Genomic DNA, 16,604 nt, shown 5'->3' with positions numbered 1-16,604 from the left:
TTTAATTATAAGATTACTCTTACAATAACCTCAAAAAATTTTTTTTTAATAATTTTGAATTTTTTTCTTTTTCTTTTTTTAGCAGGCATTATTATACAACACAGGCAAAATATAAAGGTCATTCAGCATTCACTTCGTTTATAACCTTATTTTATTGTGCAAAAAGTAGAAAACAAACTAAGTTATTATAAAACCTACATAGTGTAAAAAACTCAAACATATAAAATGAATTTCTTTGAATATATTCAGATAAATGAATTGCTACTTAGGAATTAACTAAAATTGAAAAATATGATTTTTCTCCACATTTTTCAATGGGAAACCTGATTTAATTTCATATTTATAATAAAAATAATCATGTTAGTAATTAGAGACAAAATTATTATAATCTCCATGAAAATTTGATCTTATTACCTAGTACATGAATATTTATGGGTTCCAAACTTTCTCATGCCTAACAAATTATCTTAAGATAAAATAACAGTTGCAAGTTTTTATCCTTATAAGAAATTTAATATTTTACAATTTATAAAGTAATAAAATACATCAGGTTCTAAAACATGGAAATGTAATAATTATAGACATTTATAGATCCATGAGATGCAAAGAATGTTCCACAATGATAAAAACATGGAATATTCTATATAAATTCAAAATAATTAAAAGTAAATTAAAAATTTAATTTGCACTCCTTTGAGATGGTATATAAAAAGATTTCTTATTATAAAGAATATTCTTTATATATACACAAACTGATATATATGTGTGTGTGAGAGAAAGAGAGAGAGAAAAATTATGTAAATCAAAATTCTAACTGAAATTAGAGGCTTCAACACTTTATTTTAGTTTGGGTACTTCCCCTTTCCATTCTAAAAACATCAACTGCTTATAATAAACTTCTCTAGCCTGTGTCGTTTCCAGATTAATCCTATCATACGACTCTACATAATGTAAAGGTTTTGTAAACTAAAACAGCCAATAATGATTTTAGAGCTTTATTAACTAGTCAATAAAAATGTATTGAAAGCAAAACTAAATCACTCTGAACTAAAATTTCATCTGTAACACATCACACTTGCTTCCTGCTTTTTCTGCCAGCTAGATGTGTTGCCAAAAAAAAATTACATCTTTTGCTGGATGTCCATCGTGGAGTTGGTGCAATGAAGGAAGTAAACGCATCAGCCTGTTTCTCAACCAATAAAAACACATATTAAAGTTAATACTTAAAATAATCTCAGAAAACCTTGAAGAATCCCTTCAGGCCATCGTAAGTAGTGCAAAAATTGTAAAATTACAGCATCAAAATAATAAACAAGCTTAAACTTTTTCTTTATTTTGTAATGGAAAATGTTGTAGTACTTAACAAAAAATTAAATTTTTAAAATTTAGCAATCAGAAAAGCTCTAAGGCTCAGTATAAAAATATTTTCAAAGATGTTAAATAAATTTTGAAGAATAAAAAAAAAATTCAAGACATTAAAAATAAGTTTGTTGTATTAAAAATGTGAAGATGGGGTAAGCAAAACCACGAGCATGTTGTGAGCAATCTTAAAGAATACAAATGAGAAATTTAGTAAAAACGTGACAAATCATAGGAAGCCTGAAAGAGAAAAAAAGCAGAAAATGGAAAAAAAAAAAAAAAAAAAACTTGTCGAATGTTACAGAACTCGCTCAAGAGAACTTTTTTTACACTTGGAAGTTGAAGTAGACCCATTTTTTAAAAAAAGAGATTGATATGTTGATCTAATCTAAATTGAAACTATTGTTAAAATTTTGACAAGAATGTTGAATTCTACTGCTATAATGGTTTAGGCGTAGCCTATCATGAAAAACTGCACTTCTGTTATCAAAAAAATTTTTAGATTGATTACTGTTGTTTGGTTGGCTGTTTTTTCATGAAATTATGAATAATTTTATCATCTTTTAGTGGTATTTTAATTAATAAACTAAGCTCTTTTATAAAATTATTGCGATTATTACAAATATTTTTAATTCTTTTTGTTTGATTAATAATAGTGTTAGCAAAAATTTTTATTCAAATACTGGAATTCTAATTTGTTTAATTGTTTTGCAATTGTGTCCGCCAATATATATATATATGTAAGATATAACAAAATAGGATAGATGTTTGAAAAAAATAATTGGTGACCTCAAAATTAACATTCTAAATTTGGTGATCTGCCCCTAAATTTATCTCTTCTCACAGGTTCCAGATTTTTCTGTCTTACATAACGTTTTAATGCAGATGCCTCTTGTCCAATCAAATTAACTGTAAACCAAAACTCTGAACTGAAACTTTTCTGACTCCCACCCTTCTTCCTCTGAAGTTCTATGGTACTCTTTCCCCTTTTTTGCATAAGCTCTCCTGACAGCAAGATGCTTTTCATGTATGCTGCTGCCGCTTACTTGCTTAAAACGATGTTGTACATCAAAATGCAACTTACTGTATTCAAATATAATTAGGAAACATCAGTAAAATCCTAGTATACGGTGCAACTTTGGTGCGATTTTGAAAGTTATCGCTAACACCAAAAATGACCCCAAAAAGTGTCTATGTATATATTATAACACTACATACATAGTATATACTATGTATAACTATATACATACTTTGAATACCTGTTTACTACTTCACCGTATATGTCCCGTTTTTACTGCTCATCATAAAAGTCGCCAAAAGTAGCCAAATCCCGTGTGCACCGGACACTAGGATTAAACCGGAAACATCTTATCTGAAAAAGGATGATTTGACATGCATAAAAAAAAATAAAGATTGTGAATTTTCAAGATACGTTGTGCTAAATTACGTCATCATGCTTTCCACACTGTCACCTTCAACCAACTACGGTATTCTCGTCATCTACGCAGTATCTAAGCTGTTAAAAGTTCCACTGTTTTCATCTATGCATTTTGAAACCATTACATATTTATAAAAAGTCAAGAGAGGATTAACCTGCTGCAAGTTTCCCCAATGGTCTTCGAACTCTGCTGCCTCAAACTTCCAGTGAATCATCAAATTCATTTCTGGTGTGTGATTTAACGGCATATTCTAAAAGTGATTTGAAATCATCAAGTATCTGTAAGTTCAAAATCGGAAAGTATTTCGAATCAAGGTCAATGCTGCCTACGCAGTAAAATATGGTTACTGGTTCTGGCTCGCTTCGAACATTCGTAATATTTATGCATTTCCGATCATCACGTAAAAAGAAAAACATCCAATGTTCTTTGAAGGTCATCAACCTCATGGGTGAAACAATGTTTTGTGCACATTTTGCATTTTTCAGTGGCTCATATTCAAAGAATGGAATATTATCAAAAGTTATTTTGATATTGAAGTGGTATGAAGTTCCATATGGAGTAAATTGCATTTTTAAATGACTTTGTATTATAAGTAATTTTGCATTTATAAGTAATTGCAGTTTTACGATTTATTAATGGCAATGTTTTGCTTCAATCATTTTAAAATCAAAGTTAATAATTCAAAAATATTATGATTTATTTAAAATGTAGTTTTGTATTTCTGAATTGGGAAAAAGAAATTACTGAATTTGACAAAAATTAGATAAGGAATTTGAAGATTTTAATACGAATAGGTTCCTAATATAAATACTACTTTTTGTATTACTGTTTAAATTTCTTTGAATTTATATTTTTAATTTTTACTATATTTTAAAAGTGAAATTATTGTTTGAAAATTTTAAATTCTAGGTATTTCTTTAATGTTTTCAAGATAAATGTTGAAGGCTATCACCTCATGAAAAAATACCTTTTTTTTATTAAATCTAAGTATTTTTTATTTTTTCATAAAATAGAATGTGTTTTTAATTTTTATAATGGAATGACAGCGGGTCGAAAAAGGCCAGTTGCTTCTATTAAAGGAATGGAGGTCTTTTCTACAGTAACCGCTAATTGGCAAATCTTTTGGCCACTGGTGAAGAATAAACACCAGTTTGCTGAACTGATAAACCAAAATGATGGATATGCTAGTATTTAGAGAAAGCTGTGAAGTCTTCAAGTTTTGTAAAGAATAAGTAAATTTTAAATGTCTTAATAATAGTGAAAAGTTTGAAATTTGTTGTGTTTATGAATGATGTGTTACAAAATTTGGCTAAAGTACAGAATCGCCTACTTATTTATCGCCTTTTACAAGAGTAAGAAGAATTGGATTTTTGTCAATTTTCTTTGACTTTTTAAGTGAAAATAGGTCGATGTGTACATGGATAAAGTCAAGGGAGTACACAATGCAATTTTTGTGCAATTCTGGGGTGTTTTTTAAGTGAAAAATAGGTCGATCTGTACATGGATACCGAGTATGTGCAATTCTTAAAAGTGTGCCAAGCAGTGGGCGATTCTGCACTTTCTCCCAAAATTTTTACATTTTAAAACACATCATTCATAAACACAACAAATTTCAAACTTTCCACTATTATTATTTGTGGAACTATTTTAAAATGCCTTCCTTAAAAAACATAAGTAAGAAAATTTTAACAAATAACATGAAAGTTGGCATCTCAATCTGTAATATAATAGAAATATCTTCATCAACAAAAATTGGAAAGACTTTTATTTGAATATTTACTGTGTGAAAAAATTTGAACATTTACTTTGTGGAATTATTGTCATTAAGAACTTTACATAATTTCATTGAACATTCTTATCTCAGAACTCTAAAATATGCAGCTGTTTTAAAAGAGTACAGTGTCTAAAATTATTACTGAATTCAAAATTTTATGACTTTCAGTGAAATTTCAAAACTGATTCAAAATATCGGTTAAATTTTATGACAATTTTTTTTTTAAAGTTAAATAGGTTTGTTAATATGTTTGTATTTTCAAAATTATATCTTTCACAATTTTGCTGCTTTAATGCTTTTTCTTCCACCCTGCTCACACAGCCTTCTTTTGAAGGGGGAATATTAAGATAAAACAAAATATGATAGCTGTTTGAAAAAATAATTGGCGACCTCAAAATTAACATTCTAAATTTGGTGATCTGCCCCCAAATTCATCTCTTCTCACAGGTTCCAGATTTTTCTATCTTACGTAACGTTTTAATGCAGATGCCTCTTGTTCAATGAAATTAATTGTAAACCGAATCTCTGAACTGAAACTTTTTCGACTCCCACCCTTCTTCCTCTGAAGTTCTATGGTACTCTTTCCCCTTTTTTGCATAAGCTCTCCTGACAGCAAGATGCTTTTCATGTATGCTGCTGCCGCTTACTTGCTTGAAACGATATCGTACTTCAAAATGCAACTTACTGTATTCAAATATAATTAGGAAACATCTTGTCTGAAAAAGGATGATTTGATATGCATAAAAAAATAAAGATTGTGATTTTTCAAGATGTGTGATCATGCTTTCCACTCTGCCACCTTCAGCCCACTACGGTATTCTCGGTCATTTATGCAGTATCTAAGCTGTTAAAAGTTCCACTGTTTTCATCTACGCATTTTGAAATCATTACATATATCTGTAAGAAAAACAGAATGCATAAAAGATAAAAAGTAAATTAGCAGTGTAAATTAATTTCCGTTCTCTATTCTAAAAATTTGTGCCATTTCAAGACTAATCCATTTCACACGATTCTTACATAATTCTGATTATGTAAATGGACTAACACTCAAACAGCCAATAATAATTTTACAGCAACATTAATTATACAATCAAAATGCATTGAGAACCAAAACTACCTCAGTCTGAATTAAGATTTCATCCTGAAAATAACACACTCGCTACTTTTCGGCTTAGCTGGACTGCTGCTTCCTTCCTACTGCCAAGATATAAAAAATGTAAACCTCATGAAATAGGCACAAATAATGTGCCAAGTTGTTAGTGGCCGCAAAATGTTTACTGAAATTTAAAGATTTTATCTGCCTTAGCTGGCAGTTTCATATTAATTGTGGATCGGCATTTTAGCATTCTATGACATCAAAATTTTCGCTGTTCATTCAACCATCCACATTCTACACCATCAATATTGTAAATCCCCTTTTTTATTACATATATATATATACATTGGCAATGACAAGAAGTATAATTTTAAAGCTGTAAGTTAGCCGAGTTTGCATTTTTTGTGTTTTTTTTCTGTATGCAAGTGTTCAATCATTGTATTAATTGAAGTAGATGCTTGACCTACATAAAATAGTCTCAGATTATAGCAGAAAGATAAAAGAGATGATAAATGAAGACATCATTAAGAATTTATTTGATACCATGCAATTAGGTTTAGGGAAAAGATTGACAGCAGTGAAACAAGCAGCATATAGTACAATAAGTACAATCATGATTACTCAAGTATGCAGTTTAATTATTAAAGCAGAAAGTTATAATGACGAATTTATAACATATTTATTTAATCCATACATATTGATACATATTGAGTGGGGATGGGAAAAGAAAATCAAATTAGAAAAAGCAGAATGGAAATTCAAATGCAGAAAGCTACAATAAAAAACTAAGCTGAAGTTGGCTACTGACGAGCTACACCTTTTAATGCCAATACTTAGCTACAGTGGACTGGTAACAGTGTGTTCTTCTTTTCAAATATGATATTGGTATGTGAAAGCATAACTTGTAACAAAATTGCATTTTCTGTAAACAAATTTACATTTTTAAAAGCACTTTTTATTGGCACATGACATAACCCAGTTGAGCCTTTTTACCATTAAAATGATTGCAGATTTCCATTACCTGGCATCCTAGACAAGACATTATTTCTAAACATGCAAAAGATCATAAAATCGAGGAAGTGACAAAACATTCATTCACAGGGGATTATTAATGAGATATGTGAAGATATCTACAAAGACAATCCCAATGATGTCATCAAAGTGCAATTAAAATTTCAGATTTTACAGAAAAAATAAGAATTAGAAAGATTGGACAACCAAATAATGGATGAAATATTAAAAGCTAATAAGACAGAAGATAGGAAATGAAAGTAAGTCTGTTGAACATTATTTAAACAATTATTAAGATTAAAATAACTCTACATAAGAAAAAAAACTGATATTGATATTCTAGCAAATTCTTCTTATAGTGTGAATATTTCACAAAAATGAAAATTTTTAACTTCATGAATTGAGTTAAAGAAATTTAATGGAAATGTTAAGGAAAGTTTGCCATTTTGGCCCTCATCCTGCAGATAAATTCCAGTATCATATCCAATCAACAGTGATAAATTCTCACACTAGAGAATAGTTATCCTGCAACTGCATATAATTACCCAAAAATAACAGAAGCTTTAAGATTTGGCAAAAAAGATTTATTAATATAAGTTTAGAGAACTTTTGTCATAGCCGTTCAAAATACCACAACAAAATTCACTTCTTACCTGTCAACTTTGTATGACATATTAGAATCTCATTTGAGGACTTTAAAATCTCTTAAGTGTAGCAACTGAAACCTATAATGTAATTCTGTTTCCATTGGTACAATCCTATATTCCAGAAGAGTTGCTAAAAGCCTAGTAAACACAATCAATTGGAGATGCAACAAAAGATTGCCCTGATTTAATAGAATTCATTCGAAAAAGTTGGAAAGAACAATACGTTTCAACTGTAGTTTCCTTAAAAAAATTTTGAGTAAAAAAAGAAATCATATATATATATATATTCCATATAAACAAAGTGAATTTTGTGCAGAAAACTGCAACATAATTGAATATTTTAAAAAACTACATGGGAAAAACTCTTATGACAAAAAATGTAAAAAGTTCAGAGATAAAATTACTTATAATATAATTACAGTAACATTTGCTTTTTTAAAAAAGTGATTCAGAAACTACACTTTATTATATTTATTTTACTTCATTCATTTCTCATAAACAAAACATTCACAAATCGCCAAAATGAAAAGCAAAGACACTTTAAAACACGATAGAAAATAAAAATATTTCATTTTAATGCTATTTTTCTAAAATATATATAATTTTAACCTATCATTTTTTGAGAATAAATAGTTAAATTTAAATAATTCTCTTGTGCCATTGTTAATTTTAAATTGTTAATTTTAAATTCTCTTGCACCAAGTTAAATTTAAATAATTCTCTTGTGCCATTATTGCAAGAAATGAAATTTGAATTTAACAAACATTCTCTATTCGTATAAAGCAAATTATATGGATATTTTAACAATGTTATTTCATTTGTAAAAAAAAAAAAAAAAAAAAAATGTCATAAAATTTGCAAACCTCCTAATGAAAAATTATGTAGGCAAACTGATCTTCATATCATCAAAATCTTCATAAGCCATATATAGGCAAAGTGATCTTAAAATCACCAAATCTTCATTCACAACAAAACAATTCACATTTCAAAAATGAAAATCCTCTTTTTCTTTCCCCCAAATGTAAAATACAGAAGAATGAATTCAAATAATAACCTGAACATCTGCCATGTACACATGAATTAAATGCAAATTTTGCAATGAATGACCAAACTGGCACCTTTATAAAAAAAACTGAAAATTCATAAAAAATTAATTTCATGAGCAAGATTGTAAAATTCAAACTGCTTTTGTAAAAAACTATAAAAAATTCATAAAAGCTGGCACGTATGCATTGTCTTTAGTGGTCCTGAAGCTGGGTAGTTAAAACAGACAGCATTAATTATACGGCCCTCCCCAGGTATATATTATTCTAATACTGGCAAATAGTTTCAGAGTATCTCCTCCACCTTTTTCAAGAGTCTTTATTTATGTCATTTGTCTAAACCTTTGAGGAATTTCTGAATTCATTGACAGAAGTGGATGGAAACATGATCTTTATGAATCGTTCTTGATGGCCATACTTTCATCACAATATGCTGAATTGCAGCTATAAGGTCAAGGTCAAAGCCCAAGAAACATTTTTATTCAAACAGATAGTCGACTTGTTGATGATACCAGTTTTAAAATGCTGGATGAACAACCAAGCACATGTCCTGGAAATTTCACTCTGGGATGGCTGACTGCTCCTTTTTTGCTGGCAAGAGTAATTTCTGATGGCCCCATTATTAGTCACATGATTCAAACTCCATTCCAAATATTAATTCCCACCCAGATTGGCAGTCACGGAAAGAAATGTCAGATGAGCAAAATTAAGGATCGTTTGCAAGTTTCGGACAAAATTAAGAACTATTAAGTCCCTCCCCCCCCAAAAAAAAATACTTCCAAATGACTCAGGGCTTTTAACAACAATACAAACTTTATCAGGAAGAAGTGAATAAATCTTTCATTCATAGATCCTCAAAGCATCTACAGAAAACTCTTAAGCGTAATGAAATGCCAGGGAAACAAGCAAATATATTATTAGACACAGAAAGTGATGTCACTATAATAAGTTATAACTTTTATACTGAAATTGGAGAAACAATGAAACAAAAGAAACCATAGAAAAACTCAAAAGTTGGACTCCAAAGACTCCAAAATCTGAAGAAAAGAGCTTTTTACAGAAGACCAGTAATGAAAAAGCAAAAGGGAGGAAAAAAAAAAAAAAAAAAAAAAGGTAATGCTAGAACTTTCTATTTAGGAAATTTACCTAATAATAATATTCTTAGAGAAGAAATCTGAGGTTAGTCTTCTGATATCAAATATGCTGTTGCGCCAAAAGAATTTACAAAGAAATGAAAAGTATTACTTGCACTTTTAGAATTTAATACAGAAGCGCAGAAAAATCACAAGATATCGCAGCAAGAAAATCAGCGAGACAGGAATCTCTGTGATTTTATAAAACTGATCATTTAATCGCTATATAATCGACTCAATTCAGGACTAATTAAAATCAAATTTTCTGGACTTTATCCTATCAAAGCAGCAAAAAGCAAAGCTTTTTCCCCTCATCAAAGCAGCTAGGCTCAATGAATGTTATGACATTGCAAAGATTGGCAGTCATGAAGATTAGATTATTTTTGAATATGGCAAAGTATATGGGCACTATCTTCCCAAGGGAAGAAAAACATTTCTGAAGGACTTTTTTTTTATGAAAACTGGCTCATATTCATGTTACTTACTAGGAAAATCACAAAAGATAACCATGCAGCCAAACTGTTCATCTGAGCATGAACTCAGGTTATATATATATATATATATATATATATATATATAAATAGAGTCTTTACATATGAAATAACTATTAAGACAGTGAAGGTGGGAATATCAAAACATTAAAATGATCACCTGCCAATAAAGAGAAGAATGCTTTTTTAAAACTGGCAATGATAAGAGTTTTAAAGATGTAAAGATAGTCACTTGTGCTTGTATTTCCTTTTTTGTGTGTGTATGTGTGTGTGTTCATGCAAAGGAAATTATTTATGTTAATCAAAAAAAATATTTATTGTATAAAAGTTTTATTCATTGCATTTGTTCAAGATGTAAACCCGTATATATGTGTGTGCAATGATTAAAAAACATTATACTTACTGCTACAAATACTACTAAAGCAGAGCCAACAGCTACTGGAACAGCTGAAAAAAGTAACCAGTAGTAGTATGGTTTTAATAAGCAGCTGTAATTTGTGCAGTTATCCACTTCTAGGAGATAGTAAAGGAAATGATGCATTAATGAGAAGTGTCAATATACATCCAAACATACAAAAAATAATTAGCAATGAATTTTAATATCTTTTATTGTAATTTTTTCTGTGGAAGTCTCTATGTATTAAAAAAAAATACATAAAATTCACTGCATTCCTTCTTATCCATGTAGTGTCTTTCCTGAAAGTTTTCAAAAAGCAAAGTGAAGAGGAAAACGTTGCAACTTTTGGGAAGAAACTTAATATATTGATACAAATAAATCTCATTATTAAAAGTCAAAACATACTAATTCAAAATTTGAATTTTTTAGAATATAATCAGGTTTTACTAACGAAGAATTGACATTATCAACTCACAGAAACTTATGTATATAGTAAAGAAGTTTTAAAACTGAAGTAAAGAGAAGCACTCACATTTGGGTGAAGAAAGAGAAGAAAAATGAAAGCTATTCAATTTATTGGATCAGGATATTCTTGATGCAGTGACTCAACAGAAGTCATCACAAAGAAAAAAATATAAATGGAATACTAGGGATAGGCACAGCATGGCACTGAAATGTAAGATCGACCCATTTTAATGAAATTTTCCTCATGAAAATACCTTAATTTAATGCATATTTTATCCAGAGTTGACAAATTGAGGGGGGATTCAAATTTGCTCACTTTTTCAACTTTTTTTTTTATAAAGAATTTTTTTTTTTTTTTTTTTTTTTTTTTCCTGAGATAGCAAGCCAATTTAGCAGTCATTTTTAATCTGTCACTGCTGAATACACATACCTGTGATAAAATGTTCTGTGATGAATAAAACTTAGAATTCTTAATTAAATATAATTTTTACCTTAGATGATCAATGAAAATCAAACAATCAGATTCATGAAAAAATTTCAATGTCATTGAGTTTTATGAGATAGCTTCTTTATCTGGGAGATAAAACATGATGGTAACAAAAAAAGAAATGCATCTAATGGTAACAATGAGGAGTCAGTAAAAAAATTCATGCTCCTTTTGTTCTAAAGAACTATAAAAATACCTCTAATCAAGTATGAAATAAAAGCTTGAGTACTAATGCCTTCCAAGCAAATTAAATAATTTTAAAAAAATACAAACTTCAACATCTGATTACTTTTTAAATAAGAACTAACTACATAAAATAAATCTACAAAAATTCCATACTAGTACTTTACACTTAAAATGACCATAGTTTAATTTTACAGACAGCTTCACATAAATTAAGAGTATATAATTTTTGTATTTCATCACAATTTTGTATTCTGTTTACACACCTTCTGATTTAACAAATAATTTATTTATTTCGAATTTTAATTTAATGAACTTTACTACCAATTCTGGAAAGTTTGTTAACTCAAGATTTAATTAATTACTACAGTTTTAATTAATATAAAATTAAATATTTTCAGTTGTTAGTCTATATATAAATATTAGGCCTACTAAAAATTAACAGCTTTCTAGATTACATTGCTTGATATTTACAGCATTTCCCTAGAAATGGAGTATACTTTAGTTTAAGTACAAGGCTCTCAAAGAAACGTTAAATCTGTATGATGCAACTGCACCTATTTGTGAAATTTTCTTCAAATAACTGATGATTGCTGGCCCCCTTTCAGAAAAGAATAACACCAGAAGTCAAAACGTGTACTTAACAAAGTCTGCACAAAATAAACTGATATCTTCACAGCCAGTATAATCATCAGTTTTCTACATTGATTTTACAACATAAGTGCAATATTATATGTTGAAGAGTTATATTTAGGTATACTTTAACTAATTTTTATCATTTGTCAGTTGAATGTTGGAAAATAATAAAGCAAATTGATATTTGATATAGACTGACTTAAACCTTAACCATTAACTTAAATCTTAAACATGCATAAAAAATTATCAAACAGCATACGGAATAACAGTTTTCACACCATGTATGAAAATAAATTACAAAAGGATACTCTGCTTTAAGAAATTGAACTTCAAAGTTGATAATTCTTCTATGGCTATTGTTATGGCAACTGCAACAAAAGCAGTTAATATTCCTATGAGACAAATTACAAACCATCTCATAAATGAAATTTTGGTAGGGGCCTGCAATTAAAAAATATAAATTATTATATTTTAATTTATTAAATACAAAAGTAAAATTATAATAATCAAGTACTATACACATTACATATAAACTAATTGCAAATTTAATCTCATGACTTACATCTATGCAACGCAGTTTTGGCATACAACTATTCTCTGCTTCAAAAAAAGGCTAAAAATTAATAAAAGAGAACTTCACTGATAGATTCTTTTCAAGAAATTACATTAAATATTTCACGGAAATTCAAGTCTTTAAAAGCAAACTAACATATAATAATTTAATATTGCTTTAAGAAAACATACGTCAGACTTCTTATTCTGCTGCTCTGTAAATAAGGAATTTTCACAAATATCATAGTCAAGACTCTGCAAAGAAAATAATAATTAAATCTTAAATGCAAATTTGAAGTTATTAAAGAATAACAATGGACAGTTAACTGGCAATAAATAAAAAAAAAAAATTTGTTGCACTTGCTATTAAATTTTATTTTCTTAATGTATCAAAATTTTTTCATTCTCAAAACATCAAAGAGGATACCAAATAAGCTTTAATAAAATTAAATACCAGAAAACAATGAACGGTCATTCTAACATGGAAAATACCCATAAAACAATTTACCAATTTAATGATAAAAATAATAAAACTTATTCCCAAGCTGTGAGTGGTGGAAATACAACCAGTGGATTCATGCAAGTGTTTAAGGCTCTCTTAGAGTTGGAGAAATATCTTTCTAAAATTACCCAATTCATCAATAGCAACACTAAACACCTTAGAAAAGCACAGACATAGATGGAAAAGATACATATTTTATTCCTAATATTCAGATAACAGTAATTAATTCAAATACTACATTTTATATTTTGTAATCTTTGCTTTGGTTTTAAAGTTTAATATTTAATTTTAATTTTACGTATTCTCTCCCTTTATTCCTGAAATAGCCTTCATAAATTGCACTTAAAGATCAGCCCTCACCAGTATCCTAGTTCTCTCTTCTATCCTATTATATTCTCTCCTGCACCTCAAGTAGGACTCATTTGTGGAGAAACTTAATGCCAGCAGAGCACTCTTGCATGAAATTCCTAAATTATCCTGAAATGCTTCTCTATTTCCACAGCTGCTGACTGGGACTTTGCTGAAAATTACAAACACTTACGCTAAATTACTTAAATTTGAAATTTGATTGCTTTTACCATCATAATGCTCTCATAATTGTTCACACACTCAATTCATCCATACACTGGTATAGGGCTGTAGGAGTACAAAAGTATTAAAAATCCTAAAAATATTTAAACATTAATAGTTTCATCTAACAGAAATGATAAAAACAATAATTTAATTTTGTGCCTATTAAAAAGAAAAACATTTAAAATTTAACTAATGAAAATATTATTATTGTAATTTTTATTTCAAACAGTTGCTATGGTGACAATAAAAAATAAATAAATAAATAAATAAACTTAATGTTATCGAAATAAAATATATCTCATTAAATAAAACTGTTTTCATTACTGTTGTTTTCCTCAGTCATCTTTATTTGGTGAGTGCAAAAACATTGGTGACCCGTTTGACAACAAAAGATGCCAATATTGTAAACTTACGTATGGCATGAAAAGCTTCATAATAAATTTAGATGCAGTTCTTAGGTCTTCAGTCAGGTTTTAACTAAAATCATTTGAGATAAAGGAACAGATGGAAACAAAGATTTGATATCAATAGCAAAGATGGTAACATTAGAACTGACTGCTTTTGGATATAGTGCATAAAATTCACAAATAGAATGGATATTGAAGTGCAGGAAATTTCTGTTTGAATTTACTAGGACTGTGAAAGTCTACTGTTTACTACAGATTAGGGTGGGTGATTTTCTCTAGGAATTATGGTCTATATGAAAAGCTTTGGTGTCCTTAATCAGAATTGGGTTTAATATTACTACAGTAATATTTCATATCAAAAGACTCAGCTATTTTGCAAAATGCATTCTTTGGTGTTGGCAGAATCTTCAACAATGCATTTTGTATCCCATAGATACTCCTGGAAATTTCTGTTGAAATCGTCTTTATCAATGACGACCAAGGTCACCCATTTAATGATTTTCAAATTCTACATTAATACACATTATTTCTTACTATTTACTATAATATAGAGTATATTTATATTTTATTACAACATAAAAGTTTCATTTACAAATATATAATTAAATAATATAAATTTTAAATGTTTTATTCTTTGATTATAAATACTCCATTCAGGATGCACTGATTTGTATCCAAAAAGTGCTTTTAGGACAGGACATACATTTTTTATTCTAAATCATACGGTACAAAATTGAAAATGTTTTGAGAACAACTGCTTCAAGTTAAAATAGATGGTTTTACAGATGGATGGATGGTTAATCTTTGGCATATTCTCTATCTTCCTTAAATATCTTATGAAACTACAAAAAATAAAAACCTTGTTTCTGATTAAAAAAAAAAAAGAAAAAGAAAAGGTTATAATCAAAGATTTCTTGCAACATTTAAAACCCTTTTATAGCAGGATCTCCATCAAAAAAAATAAAATTAGTACATGTTCCCTCTCCAACAATATTCACTGTGTTGGAAATCACCAAGCACTTTCTTTTATCAATATTATTCATTAAAAATGAAATTATTTACGAATAATGAAAAAAAAAACCTTTAATTATTGTCATATGTTGAATATCATAATGACTTATAAAGAAACTTTTCAAGCAATATCTTTCATTGATATGAAAAATAAATGATTCATTCCTAGCACTTTTTCTTATCAAGTATATAATTAGGTAGTTGTAGCTTAACATACTTCATATTTCTGTGATAACAAATTTTCAAGCTCAATTGACAATTTTCTATTGATGGAGCCATAGCTTTCACCAAAAGAGTTCTGACTTTCTTGGAAAAGTACAGAATGCGAGTCACCCTGCTAGAAAGAAAAGAAAAATGATCCTTTAGTACAGCCAGAAAAATAAATTATCAGAACAAAAGAACAATTAAAAAACAATACTTGAATAAAATTTGAATTTTGCATAAATATAAATAACTAATCCTTTACATCAGAAAGGGAAGAACTATCCCCCCCCCAAAAAAGGAAAAAAGTATGTAGAAACACAAAGAGGAATTTAATATTAGTAAAAAAAAAAAAAAAAAAAAAAAAAAAAACCCCTCAGCATAGCAACAAAACATGTGATACAGTAAAAAGTCGTTAATCCGGACGCCCATAATCCGAAATGATCTATAATCTGGACTTCAAAGCTACAACTTTCTACGCATGCGTCAACGCATAATGCATTCACGCATGTGCATATGTGTTTACGCATGCCCGTAATACCTTTACGCATTCGCATAATACGTTTATGCATGTGCATTTAATGTATAACGGACAGTATAAGCTAAGCTAAAATTATCTAATTATCTATTTCAGTTAATGTTACAGATTGCGTTGTTCCTTAATCTTCGAATTGGATCCTGTTTATTATTTTTTGCAAACTGTTAGAGCAATTTTATAAAAGTAAACTTGAACTTTCTATTATGTCAAATAGAATTTCCGATGTTGAATACTGTCAAAGGATCTACAAAGCGAAAGCATGTTTCGACGTCCATCAAACAAAACGTAGAATTGCTGCAAAAAAATGGATAAAGGCATATCCTTTGTTTCTCTAACCATTCCGAAATCTGTTTATCAATTTCACGCTGCTCTGCGAGGGAGGGGAATGTCGTGGCGCGCAATGAACTGGAAGTTGATCTGTCAGCAATATCCTTATCTTCAGGGCAGATGTTTTTATTTTATTCGGCTTATAATTCATTACTAAATGTAGCATTTCATCTCGATGTACTCTGTCTTTTATATGATTTAAATCAAATTCATTATAAATATCCCGAATACACATCAAATAATTTTCTAATTTCGACTATGCATAATGTATGCTTTACGCATGCGCGCGTTGAAAGAAATGTTTAATAAAGTAAACAAATAAATATTAAGCT

The 16,604-nt window shown here is 28.8% G+C and overlaps 1 protein-coding gene across 2 annotated transcripts in view; it reads right to left on the bottom strand.

The window, feature by feature from the left end:
* The window catches only part of LOC118189640 (H(+)/Cl(-) exchange transporter 7-like), a 128,116-nt gene that overhangs the window by 97,924 nt on the left and 13,588 nt on the right, over nucleotides 1-16,604 (bottom strand). The window contains exons 2-6 of one of the 2 annotated variants that reach the window (XM_035360296.2): nucleotides 15,424-15,540; nucleotides 12,906-12,968; nucleotides 12,724-12,774; nucleotides 12,470-12,602; nucleotides 10,397-10,506 (exon numbers count right to left, since the gene is read on the bottom strand). In XM_035360296.2, the coding sequence (XP_035216187.1) occupies nucleotides 10,397-10,506; nucleotides 12,470-12,602; nucleotides 12,724-12,774; nucleotides 12,906-12,968; nucleotides 15,424-15,540 (474 nt within the window). Of the gene's footprint in view, nucleotides 1-10,396; nucleotides 10,507-12,469; nucleotides 12,603-12,723; nucleotides 12,775-12,905; nucleotides 12,969-15,423; nucleotides 15,544-16,604 lie in introns of both variants that reach the window. The other variant, XM_035360295.2, reaches the window with a different exon arrangement.

This window comes from Stegodyphus dumicola, chromosome 2, assembly GCF_044657685.1.
Source record: "Stegodyphus dumicola isolate Sdum_Otavi_A_Nest chromosome 2, ASM4465768v1".
Classification (NCBI taxonomy): domain Eukaryota; kingdom Metazoa; phylum Arthropoda; class Arachnida; order Araneae; family Eresidae; genus Stegodyphus; species Stegodyphus dumicola.
Note: the sequence above shows the minus strand (reverse complement) of the source record. Positions and strands in the feature narration are given on the sequence as shown.